Below are 24,942 nucleotides of genomic sequence, written 5' to 3' on the forward strand. Positions count from 1 at the left end.
GCCCCCTGCTGCCATGACGGTTGGCTCCCCTGGCCTGGTTTAGGTCCTTGGCTTGGGGGAGGGGGCTTCTGCCGCGCCTCCCCTTGACTTCCTCCAGCTCCTCCTTCCCCCTCCTGTCATCCTTGTTTTCGTTGCTCATGACAGGCGGTGTTGATGATCCTAATGCCCGCTCTTACCTTCAGGAGTCCCTGCGTTGACGCTACTTTGACCTTTGACCAGATGATACTAGCAGTCAATCTGTCTTGTTCCTGTCAATCTCGAGACTTCATGAGCATTTGTCACCTGTATCCTTATTGAGCTTGGTTTATCTACCACCTTTGTCGCTTCTCACGCGCTCTCCCGCTCTTAGCTGCGCTTGACACTAGTTTTATTATGAGAGCATAAACCAACATATCGACCATCCCAACGCCATCGTCTCCTGCAGAACCAGCATCTTGTTTCTTCGGTTCTTCTCCGCGCCTCCCGGCTTCATCAGCTCCTTTAATCACCCGGCGTTGGATTGGCGTCAAAGCACAGCCGCTGCCTCTTCTCATCCGCCCTGCGCCTCTACTCCCATGAAGGCATACCCCTTGTTCATCGCCACCAACAAACGAATCATAGCCTACTATTTTCCCTAGATTATCAGGAACCGAATACTGGGGGGATCAACATATTGGATCGTACCATTGCCCCAGCCCGGTCTGGCACGTCGCATCCAAAGTACGGGGTACATTTACCTTATAAGGCCAGTTCGTCGGTCTACCCAATTTCGAGAAGCTTTGATTTTGTTCATTCCTTTTTCTCAACCGCATGAGATCGACCAGGCCTGAGGATTTCTCCCTCCCCCCATCAGCCAGCCCCTCCGTCGTCAGCAGTAGCGTGGGTCGTCAAGCGTACAGTGAGCTTGGCTCCGTCAACCTCAAAGCTTGACGTAACGTAACGTTGCTCTGTGCACCACACTGTCAATTGGTTGCTTGGTTCCCAACCACCAACCAGACTTGGCTGCGCGGTATCCGTGAAAGAAAAGGCAGCAGAGTCGACGGGCAACTACTTCTGCGCTCTCGTATGTCTTTCTTCTGCAGCTGAAAGTGGCACGGGACGAATCTTTCGGTTCGTTTGGTAGCTAGGAGGATATCATACTCTCTACCTTATCTCGGAGAATTGTGGTTCGCAGGAACAGTGCAAAGACACACCACAAAGACCACCGCGCATCACCCTAGCTTGTTCATATAACCAGCCTCGACCCTTCCGTTGGTTTGAACGGCATACTTCTTCTTTTTCCTAATTCTTCTCATTACGGGGTCCCCAAATCGTCAACATGTTACCCTCTCTCTTACTCGTATCCCTCTCCCTCGCCGTGGGCCAGGTCAGTGCCGGTATCTGGCCGGCCCCGAAGAAGCTTTCCACTGGCAAGAGTGTTCTGTTCATAAGCCAAACACTGGAAATCACGTATAATGGAGGATCTGTACGCTGGCGCCCTTCTTCTGCTTCCACTTCCACTTCCCATGATGAGACACAGAATACTGAGAATTTCTTTAATGTGCAGCTGCCCTACACTTATGGCTACAACCCGGCTTCGGGCTCGACGTTTAACAGCAAAGACATTGTGCAAGGCGGTGTGTCGCGCGCCATGGCTGCCATTTTCCAGCAAAACTTCGTGCCCTGGAAGTTCCACCCGAAGAACAGTGACTTTGAGCCAGATGTGTACGCGGCGGACAAGAAGGCAGTCAAGTCGCTGCAGATTACACAGACTGGAGAGGATAAGCCCAGCACGTTTAAGCCTGTCGCTGGTGACGTCGATGAATCATACGCGCTCAACATCACAGAGGATGGCTCAGCGACGCTTACGGCCAAGTCCTCCACCGGCATCTTGAGAGGTCTTGAGACGTTTGTGCAGCTCTTCCACCAGCACACATCCGGCACCTCCTGGTATACCACGTTGGCGCCCGTTTCGATTGAGGATTCGCCAGAGTACTCCCACCGCGGAATCATGATCGATACGGCGCGTAACTTTTTCCCCGTTCAGGATGTTCTGAGGGTCATTGACGCCATGTCTTGGAATAAGCTCAACCGGCTCCACATCCACATCACGGACTCGCAATCATGGCCGCTTGACATTCCTGCGATGCCCGATCTAGCCGCCAAAGGTGCTTACCGCAAAGGGTTGTCGTATTCGCCCGAGGATTTGGCAAAGATCCAGGAGTACGCAGTTCACCGCGGAATTGAGCCGGTGATTGAAATCGATATGCCGGGACACATTGGATCCGTTTCTTTTGCCTACCCGGAGCTGATTGTGGCTTACAACGAGAAGCCGTACACGTGGTGGTGCGTAGAGCCACCATGTGGTGCCTTCAAGATGAACGATACCCGAGTCGACGAGTTCCTGGACAAACTCTTTGACGATCTCCTGCCGAGGGTCGGTCCTTACACGGCATACTTCCACACTGGTGGCGATGAGCTGAACAAGAACGACTCAATGCTAGACGAGGGTATCCGGTCCAACTCGAGTGAGGTCCTGCAACCGCTTCTGCAAAAGTTCATGGACAAGAACCACGCCAGAATCCGCAAGCACGGGCTCATCCCGTTGGTCTGGGAAGAGATGCCGCTCGAGTGGAACATCACGCTCGGCGACGACGTCGTGATCCAGTCTTGGTTGGGAGGCGATTCCGTAAAGAAACTGACCAGCAAGGGCCATAAGGTCATTGACAGCAACTATAATTACTGGGTAGGTGTTGTTGACGTCCATACTAAAGAGTTCACCTTGCTAACGTATACCAGTACTCCGACTGCGGCAGAGGCCACTGGATGAATTTCGACAACGGAGCCGCCTTTGAGGCCTTCTTCCCCTTCAATGACTGGTGCTCGCCGGCAAAGGGGTGGCGCCTCATGTACTCGCACGACCCGCGGGCCAACCTGACCGAGACGGAAGCCAAGCTTGTCCTTGGCGGTGAGGTGGCGGCGTGGAGCGAGTCCATTGACCCCGTCAGTATCGACGGGATCCTGTGGCCGCGGGCCAGCGCGGCGGGCGAGGTATTGTGGTCGGGCCGACGGGACGCTTCGGGCCAGAACCGGAGCCAGTACGACGCGGCGCCGAGGCTGGCTGAGTTCCGGGAGAGGATGGTGGCGCGTGGTGTGAGGTCGGAGCCGGTGCAGATGCCGTTTTGCACGCAGGGGGATGCGGGTGAGTGTGGGTATCCCATGGTGTAAGAGCTGGGTTGGGAGTTCCACGCTCTCTGTTATATTCCGCGTGATGCGGTTTCCCGGGGAGAAGGCCGCGAGTCCCTTGGCCGGATCAGTTGAACATACCTTTTCTTGTACATGTATTAGAGACAGGGGTTCATCTCGTTAATCAACACTCTTACAACGGATGATGGATTTCCTATTCAGGGTGTCAAATGACAACGCTTCGCATCATTCGACACAGATCATCAAGCCCCGGGGGGTCGGGTCGACACATTCAGCGTCCGTTGCCCGGCGCCGTTGGGCTAAAAAGTTCATCCGAATGTCCTTTCCGTGGCGGAGGGAGGGGAGGGGAGAACGGGACTTTTTTGGCAGCCGCCGCCGTCGCTCTTGGAGGTTGGTTGTGCCCAAGGTAGTTCCCGCTGCGCCCTCCGCATGAACGGCTCGTTTGTGGAAAGCGGGGGAGAAATCGGGGTGATCTACATGTCCAAACCTCGGCGAATCTGGTGTGACGCGCTTCCAGAAGGAGGGCGGATTCTGGGGTAAGGTTTCATTTGCTCGTGATTGCGATGGGCTTCCCGTGGTATCATGGTGCGGATGAGAGCTGAGCATTTGGCCGTATTCCGGTCGTCTTTAGAGGTCGAGAACTCTGTAATTGAAAACTTGTATCTATGTACGAGATATGATTTCACTTCTAGACGTTTCTACTGGATTACTTGCACACGCCTACTTAGATGAAAGCTTTTCTCTGGCAAGGACTGAACGCTGGATTGGGATGCTCGCTCTCAGTCTCTTTTCTCTTTCACGCCATCCCGCTCGTTTCCAAAGTCACAAGGACGATAACGATCCCGACGTCACCCTCCGCTTCGGCAGTGAGAGGGCGCTGGGAGTCGCGCTAAGGTAAGGTAGGCATGAGCCTGGCAGGATCCAATTGGGCTTCTCTTTTTTTTTTCCCTCCTCTTGAAAAAGAGTTGCAGGGGTGTAAGCTGTAAGTTGCGGGGTGGAGAAGCCGTGGTCAAGAGTCGTGTGGGCACCTGCAGGTTGCGACAGCAGAAATTCCCTTTCTGGGTATTCAGATCGTGATCGGTGGGGTCTTGCACTGTGCTTGCTCCGGTTTGAGTCTCTACACAGTAGTCTCCAACGCGGAATGACTGGGAGCAAGTGAGGTTCTCAAGTTTCTCAACAAAAGGTATGGGTGAAAGGATAACAGGCGAGAGTCGCAGGAGTATCGTCCAACGCTACAGTCAATTGACGGAAGAGTCGAACAGCTTGACTATTTTGTTCTCTTGGAGAATGGAAATTGCTGCAATCATTCGCGACAAGACAAGATAAACATTTCGTGAACGACGAGATAGTTATGCTCTTCTAGTACATCGCACTGTACGTAATCCACCCAATTGCCTCATCCCATCACCCTCTCCAACAAAAGATCCAAAATTCTTCTCGTCGGAGAAAAGAGGTTCGTGACCTCGGCATCAGGTAGGCATGTCCCCAGCAACTATGCCGCAACCTTCTCGCAGCTCTCAAGTACACAGCATCTCACGATTGGTCAGACAGCGCACCTCTTTCCCTAAAACGGAAGATCTCTGGGGGATGATATTTGATGAAGTAGAGCCAGCGCAACAGCGGCGTGCACGCGAAGTTTTTTTGATCTTGCTGTGCTGTGCTGCCATGCATGCTGCGCCGTACATGTGCAGGTAGGTGATTTTACAACCAACAGGGGAGGTTTCTTAGCTTCACCAAGCAGCGGATCCCCGCGGCTCTCGAAACCACACCTCCCATCATCGACCTTCTCCAGGGATCATTGAGCCCCGGGTAGTCGTCCATCTCTTTTCCTCGTCCAGTCTCCGCGTGGCGGGTACGGTTCCATGCACAAAAAGGGTTTGGGTATCGGTTCAGCGAGCTTCCGTTGCACGACAGCCAACAGGCTGCTTCTCGATTCGTACTGAGAGTGAACTCGGGAAGCTTTACATAGTATACAGCTGGACCACGTATACTGGTCCATAAGATACTCTCAATAGACGCTCACCTTGTGATACGCTGTAAGAAATTTTAGAAGAGACCAATGCAAAAGAGGCGTGAAGCGTGACACGGGACTCTGCACTAAGCCAACTCAGGCCTACGCCAGTTCACTCGCCATGTGGCTTTTACGCCGCCGCTAGCACACAAGGGCAAGTGTTTCGGCCGCGGTGGATGGTCCACGGAGAGAACATCGATGTCCATGGTGTAATGAATTTTTGTAGGGATGTGAGAACTTGGGATGGTCCTCTTTACCGAGGAGGGAGAGAGGGGGGCGGGGAAAGCCCACCTCAATGTACACTGACCAACCATTCGTCTTTGGTTTGATTCTCTCTGGCCGTCCGCGGGCTGCTGCCATCGATGGATCATGGATTGTGACGGATGGAGGATGGATCATGGATCATCACATTGGGGGTTCTTGGCATTTTGTGTCTTTGATTCTCTCCTCACATTCCTCGTCCCCTCGTCCTTCGACCCCGTCCCCCTCCCCCATTGTCTCCAACACTGGCTAGTCTCAAGCAGACCCCTAGCACTGCACTCCGAGGACCCCGTACCGAAGCTCGAGAGAGAGAGAGAGATGGTACGGATAGACGGATTTGGGGGGGAAACAAGCTAGGAACGGTAGACCAAGTGGGGATGAGCCCATCGTAGTAGCTAAGGGTCAATGAGGTGTACTTTCACTTCGTACTATGTCACTGCTTTCATACATCCTTTTCAGCTAATTCGATACATACTTAATACTTGTAGTCTCAGCTTTCCACCCTCCAACATCAGACCTACCCACATCAGATGGTTATGCCTTCGTTGCCCAGACTTGGTCTTCTTTTTGTCTACAACTGGAGCGGGTTTTCGATTCATCCCGTTCCTCCGTACATAAGCTATCGGGTTTTGCGTCACCGGTCTCGACGAGCTCCTGGAATATAGTCACTGCGCCGTCCTCTGTCGACTCTCTCTCTCCACCTTTTTCCTGCGTTACGACATTTGACGACTGCACGTCAACTCCCACTCGAGCAGTACCGGAAAATCAACCCATCTTCGCCAATTTAAAGAGACGTTACTCGATCGCCCGTAGGCGATCCTGCATCTCAGATTCCAGACTCGGACTTCCACCCTCCTTACCACCGAATCTCGCTAGACGACACGTCCACAGGAATCCACTCACCATGGGTCTAGTAGACCATGCCCTCGAGTACCTTACCCTCAAAGTCATCTTGGTCTTTGGCGCAATAGCTTGGGGTTTATGGGTAGCCGTCAAGCGCTTCGATGAGACCATACGGCTGCGCCGTCTGGCACCCGGCACTCGTGGCCAGTCCCTCAATGCCCGTTTCCCCGGTGGTGAGTTTTTCATGCTGTCCGCGATGTGACTTACACATCCTGTGGTCAATTTTCTTGAAAAACCCTTTCATCAATGGTTCTGGGAACTCACATTCCCCTTCCCCATTAGGCATCGACTTCATCTTCAAGGCCGTCCGCGGGACAATGACACACAAGAACGTCGAGTTCTGGAAGGACATGCTCTCCAAAGTCAAGGGCTGGACCGGCGAGAAGAGGATTCTCGGCCTGCGCATCGTCTTCACCGCCGACCCGGAGAACATCAAAGCCATCCTCGCCACCCAGTTCTCCGACTACGGCAAGGGCGAGCCCTTCCATCAGGAATGGAAGGAGTTCCTCGGCGACAGCATCTTCACCACCGACGGTGACCAATGGCACGCCAGCCGGCAGCTCATCCGACCTCAATTCATCAAGGACCGCGTCAGTGACTTGCACTGCTTTGAGTCGCATATCCAGACCTTGTTCAAGGCTATTGCCAATGGCGGTGCCTTGGATGGAGAGGATCAGGTCGTCAATATGGATGCCGTTGACGGCAAGGTCATGGACGTCTCGGACCTCTTCTTCCGATACACCTTGGACGTGGCCACCGACTTTCTCCTGGGCCAGGATGTAAAGTCTCTCTCGTGAGTTCCACACCACCAAACCTATACAGCACCACAGACTAATACGGGACCCTCCAACAGGACCGTCAAGCAAGAGTTTGCCGAAGCCTTCAACGAAGTCCAGCGCGTCCAAAACATCCTCGCCCGCGCCGCCAAACTGAAACCCTTCATCCCCCTCTTCTCCTTCCGCGCCGGCCTCAACGTAATGAACGACTTTGTCAACAAGTTCATCGAGCGCGCCCTCCGCCTGAGCCCCGAGGAACTCGCCTCCAAGACGAAATCTGACCAAGGGTACACCTTCCTCCATGAGCTCGCCAGCTTCACCCGAGATCGCAAAGTCCTCCGCGACCAGCTCGTCGCCGTCCTCCTCGCCGGCCGCGACACCACCGCCGCCTCCCTCTCCTGGACCCTATACGAGCTGGGCCGCCACCCGGAAGTCGTCCGCAAGCTCCGCGCCGAGATCATCGAGCAGGTCGGCCTCGACCGTGAACCCACGTACGCCGACCTCAAGAACATGAAGTACCTCCAAAACGTCATGAACGAGGTTCTCCGCCTCTACCCCGTCGTCCCCTTCAACGTCCGCCTCGCCCTCAAGGACACGACCCTCCCCGTCGGCGGCGGGCCCGACGGCACCTTACCGCTCGCCGTGTGCAAGGACACGCCGATCGGGTACTCCACGCTCCTGATGCAGCGCCGTGAGGACCTGTACCCGCCCGTGTCCGAGACGTTTGCGCACCCGGAGACCTTCTCGCCCGAGCGGTGGTACCACTGGCAGCCCAAGCCGTGGACGTATATCCCCTTCAACGGCGGTCCCCGGATTTGCATCGGGCAGCAGTTTGCGCTGACGGAGATGAGTTATACGCTGTGCCGGCTGTTTCAGAGGTTTGAGAGGGTGGAGAGTTATATGGATGCCGTTGACGGCGGGAAGCCGACGCTCAAGGCGGAGATTGTGCTGCAACCTGGGGATGGCGTAAAGGTTGCTTTTTGGAGGGCGAAGCAGGGGTGAATGTGAAGGATTTTGACGCTGCTGAGAGAGGGAGAGAGGGAGGGAGATACAGCTCGTTTTGCGACGGATATTGGAAAGATATTTGAGATTAGGTGGATGACTGATGATTACGACGAACAATCTCAACACAATACTCTTCCTCTGTACGGGGTATTTATTAAGACAGCGCCAGACGTCTTCGCAGCGCACTGTAGACCAACTGGTGTGGGAGGTTAGGATAAGCAAACCTCTTTTGTGTAACGGACAAGCCCCATACACAACGACAAGCCACAACCCGACCTTTGTCTCCCCCAGAGACTGAGGCTACGCTGCTAAAGTAGGTGCCTACTTCAAATTAGGAGTAGAGTACGGAGTAAGCAAGAGCGGGTACTCGCGTTGGCAAGCAGGGCTATTTGATAGGTCCGAAGTGAGAGGCGGCCAAGTTGAGAGCGGATTGTGGCTGCTGATTTGCATGGGCGACCATTGTCTTGGTTTGGCAACTTTGGGTTGCAGTGTTTCTTGGAAGCTAGCCTGACGGGAGTCGTGTCAGAGGCTATCTAGTGATTGAAGAGGCTTGCGAGACGGGTTTGGAATCCGATAGCGCCGAAGATCTCTTACGATTTGGATCCGTACTTTAATATATATCTAAGGAACCGTGTGCTCTGCATGGGGACATTCCTTGCAACTGGACCGTCACGTTGTGTGCACATTGCGAAAGATGAATACTACTCCGTTGTGATGTTCGTTATTTGAAAAGAAAGATAAAAAAAATACCCAATCATGAGTCTGAGCCCTGTCATCTCTCATAAGAGAGCATAACTACCTCTTGTTCTAAGCCCCCTAGTGTGATAGGAAACAGATGACTCGTAGCCCCTGAGCCCACGCTCCAATGTGATGATGATGATGATAATGCTAACCAACCTGTAACCCCCCAGACAAACTCATGTTGAAAGCATAGCCAAAATGATGCAGAAGATGATGTGAAGATTCAGAAGCGTGGAAAAAAACAAGAAACAAAGCAATACCACGGGAAACGTGGAAGCCAAAGGCCTGCAAACAGTTTCGTTCTTCACGCAACGCGGAAACTCTCTTTGATGGCAGCTCCCAGCCTCTGAATCGCCTTATCCATATCCTGCTCGCTGGCCGAGGCGAACGTGGCGCGGAAGAAGAGATCCTTGAGCGGGGTGTCCTGCTCGGTGCGGAACCACGAGCCGCGGGCGCAGAGGACGCCCTTTTCGATGCACGAGTTGAAGATTTCCTCCTCGATCTCGAGGAGGGGGCGGCTGGCGTCGCTGTCCGGGTGGGCGGTGTGGTCTATTTTGAGCCATAGCTGGATACGAGGAGGAAGTTGATTAGTCTCGGAGCGAGTATCGTCACATGGGGGAGGTGTATGTGTCTGGGAGAAAGGAGGACGACGTAAAGAAACTCACAAACATGCCAGCCGCAGGGGGCGTCCAGCTCACGATATCACGGGGAAGATGCCTCTCGCACGCGGCGAGCAGCCAGTCGCGGCGCTGCGTGTACTCCATGCGCAGATTCATCAGCCACTGGAGGTATCCCTCGTGGCCCCAGGTCTCGTCGAGCAGCTTCCACACGGCGATCTGCGAGAACCCCGAGGGCCCCTGGTTCGCGACCTCGGCGTGGCGGATGAAGCGCTCAATCACCTGCGCCGAGGCCGTCACCCAGCCCAGGCGGGAACCGGGCACGAGGACCTTGGAGAAGGAGTCCATCCGGAGCACGCGGCCGTCCGTGTCCATGCTTAGCAGGGAGGGGATCAGCGTGCCGAGGAACTCGTCGACGGAGGACGGGGGCGGGGCTGCCGGCGCAGAGGCGTCGGATCCGGCGTAGGGCTGCATCTGCAGGAAATAGTACGGCTCATCTTCGATGATGTAGAGGTCGTGCTTCTGCGCCACGGCGTAGATGGCGCGCCGCCGGGCCGCAGACTGCGTCGCGCCCGTGGGATTCTGGCCCGAGGGGACGGTATACAGCAGATGCGGCTTCCTGTGCCCGCCCCGCGCCGCCGGGTCCCAGGCAGAGAGCATCTCGTCCATGGCGTCCGGCAACAGGCCCTCGGCGTCGACGGGGACGCCGACGGCCTTTACGCCGAGCGGGGCAATGGTCTCGAGCGCGGTGGAGAAGCTGTACTCCTCCGTCAGGACGGCGTCTTTGCGGTCTTTATCGCAGAACATGCGCAGCGTCTGCTCGAGGGCGGCGGTGCTGCCGACGGTCTGGCAGCATTGCCAGTCGGCGTAGGGAGGGTTGTAGACGAGCTCGGTGTGTTCTGTGACGAAGCGCATCATTTGGGCGGAGCCGGTGGACTGGGTGTAGTTTAGGGCGATGGAGAGGTCGTATTCCGCGCGGCCTTCGGGGTCGTCACGGACGTCGTATTTGCCCACGGTGATGTCTTGGCCGTGGGTGCCGATGGTGTCGGCTTCGGAGAAGTGCGGGGCCGTGGGGACGCGGACGGAGAGGGAGGCGAAGGGGAAGTAGGCGCTCGAGGGGAGGCCGCCGCCGAGGGAGATGAGGCCCGGTTTCTTGAGGTGGCGGGCGGCTTGTTTGAGGGAGCAGGGGTGGCGGGAGAGGGACTCTTTGGAAAGGTGATCTTGAAGGTGTGTCAGTGAGATGTTCAGGAGTGAGAGGATATGTGAATGAAGCTTACGGTCCCATCGCCTTGATTTGGGTTTCCCAATGGCCTGTGATGAGAGGTCAGTATAACGTCACTTGGGATCTGAATGCCGTAAAAGAGGAAGCATACGGGAGCCTTGAACATATCGCTGTCTGAGGCGGCGGCCACACCCGCAATCAGCTTGCCGGCCTTGGCCCTGCGTTCCCGGACGCCATCGAACGGCGACGGCTGCTGTCTCTTCTCAAAGGTTGCTTTCCTCTCCACGGGGACGGCGTCTGCCACGGACCTGTCACTCGACTTTGAGTGAAACGGGCGCTGAGAGGCGACGGGCTCCCATGTCGCTGGGGCGCGTTCCCGGCTCCGGCGCCGGAGATCTGTAAGTCGAGATGGGGTGCGTGGAGGGGCAGCAGCTGCTGATAAGGGCTCAGAGGAGGCCCGGCAGACGGAGCCATTGAGGCCACGGCGAGCGGCTCTCGAGTACATGCTTGCGGGGAACGAGTTGAGTTGCAAGATGTTTGAAGAAGAGATGTGTTTACTGTGAGATTTCGAGAGGTGTTGTGAATAATGTTGAAAGTTGTCGGTTATCTCAGCCCGAGTCCAGGGAGCTTTCGAGATAACAAAGGGCGTAAGGCGTATCTGACACTCTACACGCGGGCGCGGGTGCACCAGGTGGTGGGGCAGCCCGCAGCTACCCGCAGCTACCCATGACTCCCCCGCATTGTGCTACTGTTTGCCCGTAATTTTTAGGTAATTAGGGGTTCTCTGACCGCTGCGGGCGCTGTGAGCGTTTCCTTCTTAGTGCTGGTAGAAGACCAGTTTGGGACTCTAGTTGCAAATGTGCTAGATTGCGGGGAGGGAAGGGGGGAATCACCGGCCTGTTGAGGATGGATCGCGTGACGCCGGTTGCGGAGAGAGATGGCGGATCCAGTCCGGCTCCGGGTGGATACCCGAGACTGGAGCCTGTCCGGGGGTACTTGGCCGTCGGCCGGTTGGCGGGGCCATCGAGAACCGGGTGTCAGTTCACACATAGCAGTGGGTCAAACGAGATAAGAATCATAATGGACACAGTATCTGTCCGGGATGAACGGCATTCGAGACTGATCCATGTGCTTCTTTACCAAGAGCACAGATGCCTGGCCTTTCAACGAGTCCAACACGCCAGCGCACGGAAATCCCAGATAGCGCAACGGCTTCCATGCGTCACGGGCATGTCGCTGTAAGTGTCAGTCACCGTTAGCTGCCTGCGCCCCCCGTCCGAGACACCTGTCTGCCAGACGTTCGGATGCGCAATCGTCACGAACCCGGATGTGAGAGCCGGCGCCCGTGGACATCGAAGCCCGAAGAAGGCCCCCTACCGACTCGTAGGTATCCCACACTCATGCGAGGCCTCGCGTCCCGCATCCCGAGCCCCCGTCTTGCGTACTTTGTACCTGAATATCATCGTCAGAGACTTACTCCTCATTCAGCTACCTTGACTTCTACTAATCCTTGGAGGTTGCTGCGGAAGAGGGGTCTCACGAGATTCTGGCACCGAGTCAACGGGTCCTGAGTCCTGACGCCAAGGGTCTGGCGGAGCCCCAGCCATCCGTCGTTCACCAGCCACGCCATTTTCGACGCTATCCACCAACCAATCAGAACCTTTGAATTCATCCCAACCTCCCCTCGTCTCAACTTTCTTTCCAGGACAGCCAATCCGAGTTGGACGGACAACGAACAGGGAACACCACGTAGCGGCACCGCGGAACAACGGCCACTGATTGCCTTTCGTCCAGTGCAAGAAAAACATGGAAAACATCTCGATGTTGATGTCCCTTCATTTCCACCCATCAACCATCCCCCCACACCCTCTTGGTAGGTAGTAAGGTACTAGGCAAGGTAGACCGTAGGCGGCGCATGGGGTGATGAATTCTCTTGGACTATTTTCCAAGGCCCAAGGCCCGAAAAAACTGCTTGGAACCCCAGAGGACAAGAGGGAAAAAGGGCCCTGCGCGGCCCGATGACGCTACTGCAGCTGCCAGTGGCTGGGCACATGGAAAATGATTGGGAACATGCAGACAGCTCAGATCATATAACACCAATCTGCCGCTGCCATTCTATCACGGCCCGCCCGTGTGATGTACAATCTTCCTTGTTCTTGCTGCTGTCAGTTCTCCCTACCTACAGTACCTCACGCTTACTCCTGTCCACCCACCCCCTCGTGTTGCCCAAGTGCGACGTGCCACGGACTTACACGGATCCTTGTCTGCATCTTCTTTCCCTGTGACGTCGCCAGCTCCCAACCGGCCTTGGCTTTAGGTCGCAGCGGGCTTTTTTTCTTTTTCCACGGCGGTTCGACTTGGAGATTCTCTTCAAGTGGGAGGAGACTTGAGTTAAACCTCTCTTCCTCTCTTTCACCGACGACTTCACCCTCGACCTCCCGAGTCTGTAACACCCTTACCCTCCACTGGTTCTCTGCGGTGGAACCCTCACACATCCAAATCACGCAATGCTCTTCTCAAGGAGACTATTCGCCGGCCTGACGGCGTTGGCAACAACAGCTTCAGCTCAGACGTATTCATCGTGTAACCCCCTCCAACAAAGTAAGTCTTAGTTACCGTCACACGATGCCACCAACAAGCAACATCAGGTACTAACCTATCCCCGCTCTCTAGCAACATGTCCCGCCGACACAGCTCTCGGCATGGCCATCCACGTCGACTTCACCCAGGGCGCCGTCAACTCCTTCGCCGCATCAGGTAACCCATCCTACGGCTCCGACGGCGTGACCTTCAGCGTCGCCGCCTCGGGCCAGGCGCCGCAACTCATGTCCCTCTTCTACATCATGTTCGGCCGCGTCGAAATCACCCTGAAAGCCGCCACCGGCGCCGGCATCGTCAGCTCCCTCGTCCTGCAGTCCGACACCCTCGACGAGATCGACATGGAGTGGCTCGGCGCCGACCCGACAGAGGTGCAGTCAAACTACTTTGGTAAAGGCGACGTGACGACCTACAACCGCGGCCAGTTCCACCAGACCAGCAAGAACAATCAGGAGAATTTCATGAAGTACACCATCGACTGGACCTCGGAGCGCATCGTCTTCTCCGTCGACGGCACCGTCGTCCGCACCTTGAAGGAATCCGAGGCCGATACAAACCAGTACCCGCAGTCGCCCATGCAGGTCAAATTCGGCTCCTGGTCCGGCGGCGACCCGGCCAACGCCGCCGGCACGATCGACTGGGCCCGCGGACCGACGGACTTCTCCAAGGGGCCCTTCCACATGGTCGTCAAGGACGTTTCGATTACGGACTACTCGACGGGTAAAGAGTACAAGTACACCGACACCACGGGCAACTGGGGCTCTATCCAGGCCGTCGACGGCCAGGTCAATGGGAACCTGGGGAAGGCGAGCCAGGTCACCTACACGGCCAGCGCGGCCGCCGAGACGGGTTCTCCCGCGCCCACGGTGCCCCGCGGCGGTATCGGCGCCGACGAGTCGGCCTCCGCTACGCAGACGGGTTGGCCTTGGGTCGCGAGCGCGAGACCTACGGGCGGTTCTGTGCCGGACGGATGGCGCATGACGTCCGAGGGCAAGATTATTCCCGACGGCGCGGGCAGCTCGGTGCGTCCTTCGTGTCTGGTCTTGGTGGTGTCGTTTGCTGTCGGTATTTTCGCTTTGATGGGGCGGTAGAAGAAGATGTCATGATACGCTCTCCCCCTCCGCCTGGAGAGGTGTTTTTTTTTTCCGGAATTTTTTAACATGATGTAATGGATATATGTGGTGGAAGAACATTTGCTGGTTTCTGGAGGCACGATATCAGAAAAACGGACGGCTCACATTGAAAAGAAGCCTATGCATTGGACGGCGTTTGGGGAGCATCAAGGGACGGGAAACCATGCGAATTGGATTTGAAACGTATAAGACGCATTACTTTTGTAAATAGAATAGACGCAGCAATGTCCTGCGTGAAGAATCACCCGAAACGAATGGATCGGAAAGCAGTTTATCCAACCGAGTTGATCCCTTTGGATTGTGATTTCTCGTCGTCGCTTCGAGGAGCGGGCAGCCCGGACGGAGGAACCAGAGTGGGTCTGAGACGGCTAGGCAACTAGGATGACTTTACAGTCCAATCAAGATATGAGGCGTTGTGGCAGAGTGGTCTAATGCGCAAGACTAGAAATCTTGTTCCTTCGGGAGCGTCTGTTCGAATCAGGCCAACGTCGATGTCTTTTGCTTTTTGGGCTATTTTCCCATAGCCTTCTACAAATCTCAATCGATGGCACTCATTGTTCATTTTGCACTTTATTTCATTGACTCATTTAGATTTGGTGTGGCGTAGAAGCCGTTCTTGTTCTGTAAATGCCGTTCAACTGAGTGACATGGAGGTACAGGTTTACAAGCCTCAGTTCCCTCAGACATTGAACCACCAGCCCGCCACACCATCAACATTCTGCAGCCACCTCGAAAATCTACTCCGCTTCGTGTTCTCGGCCTTTGGTTGGGTTTGGCATAGCAAAAAAGTCGTGCCATGTCCCCGTAAGCAATGAAGACATGCTACGTATTGTCGAACCTTTGGGGAACGACTTGTTGAAGCCTGACATCACATCTATGCGACACTCTGAGTTGCTGAATTCGCTGTTGTTTTGATTAACTAAGCTAGTCTAGTCTGCTGTGGCCTGTTTGTGGCTCTATAGCAAAAAGGCGTAACCGGCGGACGGTGGCCCCCAGGTCACCGTTCTCTACAAAAGCCCCGTTTTATCTCTTTAAGCAACACCCCCTCTCTTCGCTGTATGCATTGGCACTTCCTCGCGCCCTCAACCGCAGCTGATATATACCTTTTTCTCCTTGCCGTCCTGAGTGACTTTCTCCAGATACCGAGTTGGGCCATCGCGTAGAGTGGTCCCTAACTGGCAGGACGTCCCAGGCCCGGGGTAAAATGCTGAAATAGAAATGCTTTTGGTACAAACAAACAAATACAGTAAAAGTGACGAGATACGATGGGGTTGGTTCAGCAAAGCAACTGAAGTTCTGGAAAGAACGCGATCAGAACTCCCAGTCATCATCCTCAACAGACTTGATGGCCCAGCTGAACTTTTCGCGCAGCGTCTTGGAGAAGAACTTCTCAATAGGAACGTCAAACTTCTTGGCAAAGACAACCGTAAGGCGCGGATCAATGTAGTTCTGAAATATGTTAGCTTTGAAATCATTTCAGCCAAGCGAATAACTTACGATCTTGGAGGTGCTCAAGGCAACCTCCTTGTTGCCATCACGATCAGCAGCCTGAAGCTCCAAAGTCTTGACTCTGTCATCAATCTTCTTGGCCTGCTCAACAAGCTTCTCAACCGTAGGGCCTCGGCCTTCCGGCTCGACCTTCTTGGACTTGTTCTCTTTCTTGAACTTGGCGGCGAGCTCGTCCGCAGCCTTAAGGCGCTCCTTACGCTCCTTATCGGGGAACGGCTTCTCGCCATCGGCCAGGCGTTTCTCGTTATCCTTTTGGAATTTCTTCTCAATCTTGGTGCGCTGCTCTTCCACCAAGAACTTTTGGTGCTCGAGGATCCACTCATCAGTCAACTCTTCGGGGCGAGCAAAGTATTCGGCACCCTTCTTCTTCTTCACCTTGTTGTCGATCTGAAGCATCATTTGCTTCAGGCGCCATTGCTGATACCGGAGGCCCTTGATGCGGTCGCCGAGTTTCTCCATTTGTGCCTCGTGGGCAGCACCGACAGTGCGCTTGTGGTTGCAAAGAATGGCTACCTCACGGTTGCAGTCGTTGTACAGCTTCACCTTCTCCGCAATCGTCAGGTTCTTGTGATCGACAAGCTTCTGAAGGAGAGTGGACATGGTGAAGGACGCGTTGTAGGTACGGAACACCTTTGCTGTCAGGCCCGGCATGTAGTTCTTGAGATGGTTGTTCAGCTGCGTAGTGGTCAGGCGGTCGAAAATGTCGTCACCGTCAGTCTTGGGCGACTTCTTGAAGAGCTTCAAGTTCTTGAAGACCTGCTTCTCAACAGTGACCTCATCGTAGAATCGAATACTGTCCTTTCCGAGGAAGTCGAAGATGACGGTATTGGGCTCGCGCAGGGTGATATGCTCATACTTGAGGGAGCAGCAGCCGACGGTCTCCGCTTCGTTCTCAGAGTCCTTCTCGTTGCCAGCTCTGAGAGCAAACTTGTCAATCAGGTAGACGGCCGTGGCTCTTTGTCGGTCCGCCATGACCTCGCTCTTGAGATCCTTCGTGTAATCCCTTCGAATCTTGTCGATGTGCTTCTTGAGTTCTCTTGCCTTTTCAAACTTCTTCATGTCGCTCTGACCCTTGATTGCACTGGCAGCGCCAAGCATCACGTACTTGTATGCACCGTTGATGTTCTCCTGCCACATAGCCAGCCAAGTAGCCTTGTTGTCGTGAACAACCGCCTTCCACTTGTGACCCTTGGGCGGTGTCGGAACCTTGGCGTCCTTGCCAATGTTGATGGTGATTTGCTCAGGATACACTCGCTTCTTGAGCTTTCCAGTCTTTGGGTGCTCGCCACGGCCGCGGAATAGACTTGGAGGTTCAACACGGAAGTTGCCAACCTTTTCCTTGCGGCCATCCCACTTGCAGTACATGAAGGGAGCTTCCGTCTCATCCTTCTCAGCCTTGATTGCCTTCTTCTCTGCAGCTGTCCGATTCTTTCTGATGGCGCTCTGTTGCTCGTAGTAATTGAAGATGGGCTCGAAGTCCATCTTCATGAAGTCCTTGATGTCGACCTTGTTGCCTTGCTTGTCGGTTGCTTGGCCTGACTCCTTGAGAACGGCCTTGAAATCGTCGAAGAAGTTCTTCTGGAAGACGGGATTGTCGACATTGTGCTTAGAGTTAAGCATCGCTCCGAAGAAACCGGCAACTTCTTCGGCCTCGACGGGGAGGTTGACCGGCTTGCCATCGTAGAGCAGTCTGACGTTCTTGGGGAGGGGCTGGTATTCGGGTGGGAACATGACGCCGTTGTGCTCCAAGGTCTTCCACTTGACGCTGTCATCCTCCTTCTTAGGGGCGTTCCACCATTCGTACTCTTCCTCCTCCTCGTCTTCAGGAGCCTCGCTTTCCGCCTTGGCCTTTGCTCCCTTCTTGGCTGGTGCTGCGGCAGCCTTGCCCTTTGCTGCCGTGGCCTTGGCCGGGGTGGCCTTCTTCGCTGCAGCCTTTCTTGCGATAGGCATATCGGAGTCGGATTCGGATTTAACCCCATTTGACTTTCTGGCGCCGTTCGATTGGCGCTTCTTTGCTCCTGACCTGGCCAAAGGCACATCGTCGTCGGAGGACTCTTCCTTTTTCGCCTTCTTCGGGGTTGCCTTCTTTGCCTTGGCCTCGCTGGCACGAATGTTGCGAGCCTCCTTGGCGGCTGCCTTCTCAATGTCCGCCTTCTTTTGCGCGAGCCTGGCGCCCAATGGCTGATCATCATCGGAGGATTCGTCGGGCAAAGCTGTCTCCCGGTAGGAAGGAGGCAGGTTCTTGCCCCTCTTCGAAGTGAGAGGTTCGTCGTCCGAATCCGTTTCTGGTGCCTTGACCTTGGTCTTTTGTCGCTTGGCCTAGAGTCGCTGTCAGCCTCGGACTCCGCCACCGTCTGTCTGCCTGCCATGTGTAACCTACCAAAGGAGCATCGTCGTCGCTATCTTCGGTTTCGTCCTTGTAATTGACCTTGGGCAATGATGAACGAGACTTGCGCTTGCCGTTCGTCGATGGGCCATCGACGTCCATCGCATCGTCATCCTCTACGGGTCCATTGCGGATAGAGAGACCGGGCGGGGCCGCTCGTGCCTTGGAGGCGGTTCTGTCCATGGCGATGTCGTCGGCTTTCGATATCCTCGATGCAGAAACTGTCGGTGATCAGGTTAGAAAGCTGTTAAGTTTTCATTTGGTTTCGTAGGCAAAGCCGGGATGCAGGAAGTACGCGACGAGTCAGGTGGGTTCGCTGGGGCGAGAGGAGGGAAAAAGTGACACGTCCGGCGTAAAGTGGCAGGCGCGAAGGGTAAAGCGTCCGAAAGCGCAAAAGTTTATGTTTCTTAGCGTACTTACTATGTCCGTTCGACCTCGCAAGAGGTGCGTCGTCGTCTGAGGAACTCATGGTGGGAAAAGGTCTCGGTTCGCGACGTTTACGGACGGTTAAGTAAGAACTGAATCGCAAAGTCCAAAACCGGGGCTTGGTGGAGCAGAAAAAGTTGTTGTAGAAGCCGATCCGCGCGGAAGAATCGCGTAGATATAGAGGCAAAAGCCGGATGGTTGGAAAGGCCGCCACTTGGTGAGTTGAAAGACGTAGGGAATGGCACCCACGTCTCTTCGAATCGAAAGGGAAGACGAGGATTTTTTTTCGAGGGATCGAGGGAACGAAAAAAGAAGGCCGGGGGTGGGAAAGGCGTCGAAGACCTTCTAGCTACGAGCGAAACTTAATGGGGCTGCCCCTAGGAGTCTAACTGTCTAGGTAAGCCCGGGTAGGTAGGCACAGGTAAGCGGGTGGCAGGTGCTGCCAGGACACAGGAAGGCCCGAACCAATCCAAAGCCTGCGCCACAGCTTCACAGCACACGTGACCTTCCTGAGCCACCCGGCTGCCGGTCAAACTCAGTTAGCCGGGAAAACGAGGTGGATGGAGTCGGGTGCGAAGACTGCTAGCCGGGGAGGAAAATAACCTCGAACCTACCAATCTCGCTATCCCGAAGCACCGTCCGACAGCCTCAATTGATCTCGAAAGCGGTCGTGGTCAATTGCTCCCCACAAACGGCAGAGGCTCGATCTCCCTAATATCTCAAACTTCACAATGCTTTCCCGGGCGGCGAGACCAGCTCTGCGAGCTGCGGCTGCGGCTCCCTCGCGGTAAGTCGGAATCCACACCTTCCTGAGCTCGGAAAATCGGAGGAAAGGGACAACACGTCAGACCAGTGCCGACGGTCGGCCATCAACGATGAAAAAGGACGGGAATCGAGGGACATGCTGGGAACGATACCAATTGAACACACGAGCGAGAGGAGAAATGAGATAAGAGAGCTGTCATGCTGATTGTGCGGCGTTTCCAGAGTTACGGCCAGCGCGCCCACCAACGCTGCCAACTTCGCGACCCTCCGTGAAATCGAAGGCCGCCTCAAGTCCATTCGCAACATCGAGAAGATCACCAAGACGATGAAGATTGTCGCCTCGACCAAGCTCAACCGCGCCCAGAAGGCCATGTCCGACTCTCGCGTCTACGGCGCCACCTCCAACGAGGTCTTCGACTCCGCCGAGACCAAGCCCCTCGAGGGCGAGGGCAAGAGAGAGCTCATCATCATCTGCTCCTCCGACAAGGGTCTCTGCGGTGGTATTCACTCTGGTCTCTCCCGTACCATTCGTCGCGAGTTCGCCGAGAAGAACGCCACCGCCGACCTCGTCATCCTTGGCGAGAAGTGCAAGGCCCAGCTTCAGCGCACCAACGCCAAGGACATCCGTCTCTCCTTCGCCGGCGTCGGCAAGGACGTCCCCACCTTTGCTGATGCCTCTGCCATCGCCGACCAGATCGTTCAGCTCGCTGGCGACTACTCCTCCATCAAGATCCTCCACAACAAGTTCATCAACGCCACCAGCTACGAGCCTGTCACTATTGAGGCATTTTCCGAGGAGGCCATCACCCAGTCTCGTAAGCTTGCCCCGACATGAATCAGATATATACTGGACGAATTGAACTGACATTGCATTCAAAGCCAACTTCTCCGCCTTCGAGGTCGATGAGGAGCTCATCCCCAACCTCCGCGAGTACGCTCTTGCCAACTCCATCTACTGGGCTCTGGCTGAGGGTCACGCCTGCGAGATCTCTGCCCGTAGAAACGCCATGGACGTACGTTACCACCCTCCTTGACATAAACTCTTGTCCAAGATAGTACTTTGAACTGACATGCCATGACAGAACGCCTCCAAGAACGCTGGTGAGATGATCCAGAAGTACCAGATTCTCTTCAACCGTACCCGTCAAGCCGTCATTACCGGAGAGTTGGTTGAGATTATCACTGGTGCCACTGCCTCCGAGGACATGTAAAGCGGGTTTTTTGGCCAAAAAAGCGCGCGCATCAGATAGAGATGATTATTGCCTCTCTTCCCTTTGTATCAAGCTACCAAGGGCGGCTAGTTTAGCCCTCAGTGTACCAAATCCTCGCGAATACATCCTGATCTAGAATATGGATCGGTTATTTTCATCTATCTTAAACCCGAGTCTGAGAAATCTGTGCCGTTTGATAAGCGCGTTGCCATTTATTGTTTTGCACACTCTTTAACGAGGGTGCCTTTATGTACGGGAGCAACAGTAATTACTGTGCAGAACGTTTAAAAAGGCAGGTCTACTACAACCTTTTCAAGGTTCCAACGAGAGCAAATATGACATGTACGGAGGGGGGGTATGCAGAACTCCTCGACACCGTGAACGAGAAATAAAAATAGACTCCCACCACCACAGACGAGCCCCCCGAATGCACCCTTCCTTGCCCTCCATGCAAATCCGTTTAGAAAACAACAGCCAACGGCCTAAACCCTCACTTAATAGAAAATGAATACCTCATCATACCACCCGCGCCTCGTCAGGTAAAACAACCCCGTCAAAACTCCATCTCGCTGCCGTCACTTTCGGCGTAGCTGACATGCTTCGTCCTGCGGTACTTTTGCGCATTAATCTCCCTTTGCCGCGCCGTAGCAGCACTGTAACTATTCCCACCGCCGCTACCGCTCCCTCCTCCTCCTCCGTTCTGCTGGAGCGGCACGTACGGGTGCTCCCGGTGATACGCGCTCATGGTCTCGACGTACTCTTTATCCCACCGCGCCGACGTCTCCTCGTATTGCTTTACGGCCTCGGCGTACGCCGTCTTCTGTGCGGCGGCCTCGTCCTCGAATGGCTTCTTCTCTTCTACGGAGGCGGCCCGCCACATCTTGGACGTCATGACGCGCACCTCGTTCGGCGCCGTCTTCTTCTTGTTGCCGTTGCCGCTGCTGGCCGCCGCCGCGCGCTCCTCCTCGCACCGCGTGCGCGCGACCTCGAAGAAGGCCCGGCTGTAGAGGAGGTAGGCGTTGGCGGCTACCTTGGCCGGGCGTGCGGGCCGCTCGCCGATTTTGGCTTTGGTGTGTTCCCAGGCGGAGAGCTCGTAGGCTTCCAGGCGGATTTGTTCCGGGTCCTTGGGTCCCTCCATTTCTTTACGCTTGTTGGACACGTTGTTTCCTTTCCTTCGGACAAGGGGTGTCGGGACCTCTATCGGGCCGAGCATCGACTCGAGAACCTCTGACGCGGCGCGGAGTCCTGAGAGGTAGGCTCCATGGACGGTAGCCGGGTGGGTGCCGATTGTGTGTTCTCCAGCGAAGAAGAGGTTGCCGATGGGGCGCGACATGGCGTCGTAGTCGTCCGGGTGCATCTCCGGTCCGGCTGAGGAGTAGCTTCCTCTCGCGAACCTGTCCGAGGCCCAGCGGGTGACTACGGACTCGGCGGGGTACGGCACACCGGGGCCGAAGACGCTGCGTAGGACCTCTGTCGCCTCGGCGATGAGGTCCTCGTTACTGCTGTGCTCCGTATCAAACCCGGCATCACCGGCCATCAGGGCCACGAGGCACGGTATGCCGGTGGTCTGCGTGACGTTGAACCACTGGAATAAGCGGCCTCGTGAAGAGCCGTAGTCGCTTTGGTTTAGGCTGTGGCGGTTCGGAGCGTCTCGAAGAACGCCAAAGATGTGCCTTTGCGTATCCCAGAATGGTTGATCATAAACGAGTACAAGCTTGTTGAGCACTCCGTACCCTATACGAGTGACTGCTTCCGTCTTCCACTCGGGCAATGGCGGGTCGAACGCGACGTTGCCGTGTTTCAAGACTCCTAGAGGTATCGTCGAGACGACGTAGTCTGCGTCGATGGACGTCCCGTCCTCACACTCAATCGAGGCAAGCCCGTTACTCTGTGGCTGGTACGTGATCTTCTTGACCGCGGATTTCGGGCGGACGTCGAGAGGAGTGGGACAGTGCATGAGGCCTCTGGGAACGCTTTGGTAGCCACCGACGATCATGGTGTGCTTGCCTTCCCACTCATTGCCAGCGTCAATGTCCCAGCCTCCAAGACTGAGATTATGAAGATTTGTAGCGTTACTGTATTCCAGATTCGCAACGTGCCAGTTGATGAGACGGTGATCTTGGGCAGTCAGGTCGACAATGTTGCGGTATTGAAGGACGGCTTCGTCCATGACCGAACCGAGCGTGGCCGCTGGCAGAGTAACAGCCTCGTTCAGATCGATATTGGCGTCGTTTGCCAAACCGGTCTTCAACGTCCACCCCATTGCCTGGGCTTTCTCGGTTGCCTTGAGTACACCTGGTGTGCCAGGCTGAGTGTGGACGCGGCCAGTGAGCTTATCTGACGAGACCGGCACCAGGTTTACTCGTTCGGGGACATTTTGTTGCGAAACGGGCGGTGCATGTGGGAGAGCCGCCACCGCTTCCTCAGCTTGGTGAATTGTCCTGTGGCCGTCACTCACGGCGTCTCGCGCCTCGTCGATCAAGTCTCGATTGCCCTCGATAAGCTTGGCGGGCTGTGACTTGAACTTGTATTCGCTGACGCGATCTAAGCAGTCATTGTAGAGCCTCTCTACGAGCTGGTCCCTTGCAAAATCCACCGGCTTGCCATTGGAATCGTAAATTGTCGTTTCCGATCTCAGGGCACGGTATGGGAGGCACAATTGCGCACGCACGAGAACGTTCATCGGGTTGCCGCGTTCGAAGCCAGTGATGATCATGCCGCCCATTTCGGCGGTGAACCGTTCCCCGTCAAAATCGGGCAGTGGTATTGTCGGTTTTGTTTTGAACTCCCTCGAGTAGACCCTTCCACCCACTCGCCCACGCCCTTCCAGTACGACAATTTCAGGCACTGGTTCTCCGAGCGCCCGGAAACGATCCTCATACTGCCGTATTAAGCCGTCCAAATGTCTGGCGCAGCCCAAGCCGGACATACCAGCACCGATGATCACAATCCTTTTCTTGTTAAGCGGGACTTCTGCCTCTACGTCTTCTTCTTCTTGTCGATCGTTCGTCGCTGGAAACTCTACACAGCCAAAGTTGATATACCCGCGTCGTAACAGCCAATCGTAACATATACTTGCGACGTCAACCCATCTGGCACCAGCGCAACCAACCGCTTCGTTCCTTGTCACTGCAACACGTGGGTTATTGTACCAGAGCCGGAGGATGCCGTTCCTGATATTCAGATACGTGGTGACTTGAACATGGCTGATGTGTTGTCGCAGCATCTGATATTCTTCCTGGTGCAGGGCATACGGGTTTAGTCTCGATGACTCGGCTGCTTCTATGCATTGCCTTGCATATTCATAGCTTGATAAATTCGAGGGTATGGACGACTTCGGCTTCACGTTGAAGGTCTGTCGCAATGCCTCGCGTACCGGAGGGGTCTCTGCTGACGGTATAGACTCTTCCGTATGCCCGTCCAGTTCAACAGGGGTCGTTGCCTTACTAGACACCGACGGCGGGACCGATGAAAGCTCAGACTGGTCGTGATCAGACAAATTGGTCATCGGCGACTCGAAAGATTCGTGAGGGGTATCGTGTGACTGGATGCGGAGGGTCTCTAACGGAGCAGCCGCGTCCTCGGGCATTGGTGAACTGATCGATGGTCAGCTAAACTCGATCTCGAGCCTCCCAGCATTCATCTGATGAAGCCAGGATACCATCGTGAAAAGACGCCGTAGTGTATCACCTACTCAGGGTCCGATAATGTGCCGGAAGGATGTTCCGCCTCATCCAGGCTTGAGTCATCCAGGTCCATGTCCATGTCTTCTGTCCACACGACGATTTCCGGGGCAATTTCTGAAATTGCTTCTGATGAGATTCGACTTGACGGCGTTGGTGTCGTCGATTCTGATAAGTGTGAAGTCGATATCCGACTCAGCATCGCACTGGCCCTCGAAGGCGTGAAGTCTGATATATGTGAGGCCCGATCCGGAAAATCCATCAATGATCCCTTCCCAAACCCCGGTTCCTGCTTAACCCGAGATCTCGGACTTGATCTCATATTTCAGTCGTCGACACGGATTGAACTCGAGTATGAAAGATGGATATATATGTTGGCGCAGGCGGATGGTCGGTGATGATGAAATCTGCTCAGTCTGAGTCCCGACCAGGGTGTTATATGGCGGGTCTAGTCCCGAGTCGATAACATGTTACGATATCTCAGGTAGACCCGGATAGTCTCGCTGTATAAGCCTGGTCAGCTGATTTAA

The 24,942-nt window shown here is 55.1% G+C and overlaps 7 protein-coding genes across 7 annotated transcripts; 4 read left to right on the forward strand and 3 right to left on the reverse strand.

Annotated features, from left to right (window-relative positions):
• Positions 1-1,297: 1,297 nt before the first annotated feature.
• On the forward strand, positions 1,298-3,186 carry CCOS01_04574 (glycosyl hydrolase family 20; the record flags this gene model as incomplete). The annotated part of the gene is made up of 3 exons (XM_060452755.1): positions 1,298-1,444; positions 1,526-2,704; positions 2,758-3,186. 3 exons carry the CDS (start codon positions 1,298-1,300, stop codon positions 3,184-3,186), a joined length of 1,755 nt encoding a protein of 584 aa, XP_060316713.1.
• A 3,155-nt stretch (positions 3,187-6,341) lies between these two features.
• Positions 6,342-8,118, forward strand: CCOS01_04575 (cytochrome P450; the record flags this gene model as incomplete). Its single annotated transcript, XM_060452756.1, has 3 exons — positions 6,342-6,513; positions 6,623-7,133; positions 7,194-8,118. The coding sequence occupies 3 exons, from the start codon at positions 6,342-6,344 to the stop codon at positions 8,116-8,118; spliced, it is 1,608 nt and encodes a 535-aa protein (XP_060316714.1).
• Positions 8,119-9,166: 1,048 nt separating this feature from the next.
• CCOS01_04576 (aromatic amino acid aminotransferase) lies at positions 9,167-11,446 on the reverse strand (the record flags this gene model as incomplete). Its single annotated transcript, XM_060452757.1, has 4 exons — positions 9,167-9,427; positions 9,528-10,699; positions 10,757-10,790; positions 10,853-11,446. Coding segments are annotated over 4 exons (2,061 nt in total), but the record flags the coding sequence as incomplete, so codon positions are not given.
• Positions 11,447-13,208: 1,762 nt separating this feature from the next.
• On the forward strand, positions 13,209-14,390 carry CCOS01_04577 (glycosyl hydrolase family 16; the record flags this gene model as incomplete). Its single annotated transcript, XM_060452758.1, has 2 exons — positions 13,209-13,302; positions 13,375-14,390. 2 exons carry the CDS (start codon positions 13,209-13,211, stop codon positions 14,388-14,390), a joined length of 1,110 nt encoding a protein of 369 aa, XP_060316716.1.
• A 1,353-nt stretch (positions 14,391-15,743) lies between these two features.
• On the reverse strand, positions 15,744-18,796 carry CCOS01_04578 (eukaryotic DNA topoisomerase I; the record flags this gene model as incomplete). Its single annotated transcript, XM_060452759.1, has 4 exons — positions 15,744-15,881; positions 15,930-18,260; positions 18,322-18,548; positions 18,748-18,796. The coding sequence occupies 4 exons, from the start codon at positions 18,794-18,796 to the stop codon at positions 15,744-15,746; spliced, it is 2,745 nt and encodes a 914-aa protein (XP_060316717.1).
• Positions 18,797-19,484: 688 nt separating this feature from the next.
• Positions 19,485-20,729, forward strand: CCOS01_04579 (ATP synthase F1; the record flags this gene model as incomplete). Its single annotated transcript, XM_060452760.1, has 4 exons — positions 19,485-19,540; positions 19,741-20,333; positions 20,398-20,531; positions 20,601-20,729. 4 exons carry the CDS (start codon positions 19,485-19,487, stop codon positions 20,727-20,729), a joined length of 912 nt encoding a protein of 303 aa, XP_060316718.1.
• Positions 20,730-21,282: 553 nt separating this feature from the next.
• On the reverse strand, positions 21,283-24,734 carry CCOS01_04580 (flavin containing amine oxidoreductase; the record flags this gene model as incomplete). Its single annotated transcript, XM_060452761.1, has 2 exons — positions 21,283-24,325; positions 24,424-24,734. 2 exons carry the CDS (start codon positions 24,732-24,734, stop codon positions 21,283-21,285), a joined length of 3,354 nt encoding a protein of 1,117 aa, XP_060316719.1.
• Between the last annotated feature and the right edge of the window lie 208 nt (positions 24,735-24,942).

This window comes from Colletotrichum costaricense (genome assembly GCF_030867565.1).
Source record: "Colletotrichum costaricense strain IMI 309622 chromosome Unknown Scaffold_4.1, whole genome shotgun sequence".
Classification (NCBI taxonomy): Eukaryota; Fungi; Ascomycota; class Sordariomycetes; order Glomerellales; family Glomerellaceae; genus Colletotrichum; species Colletotrichum costaricense.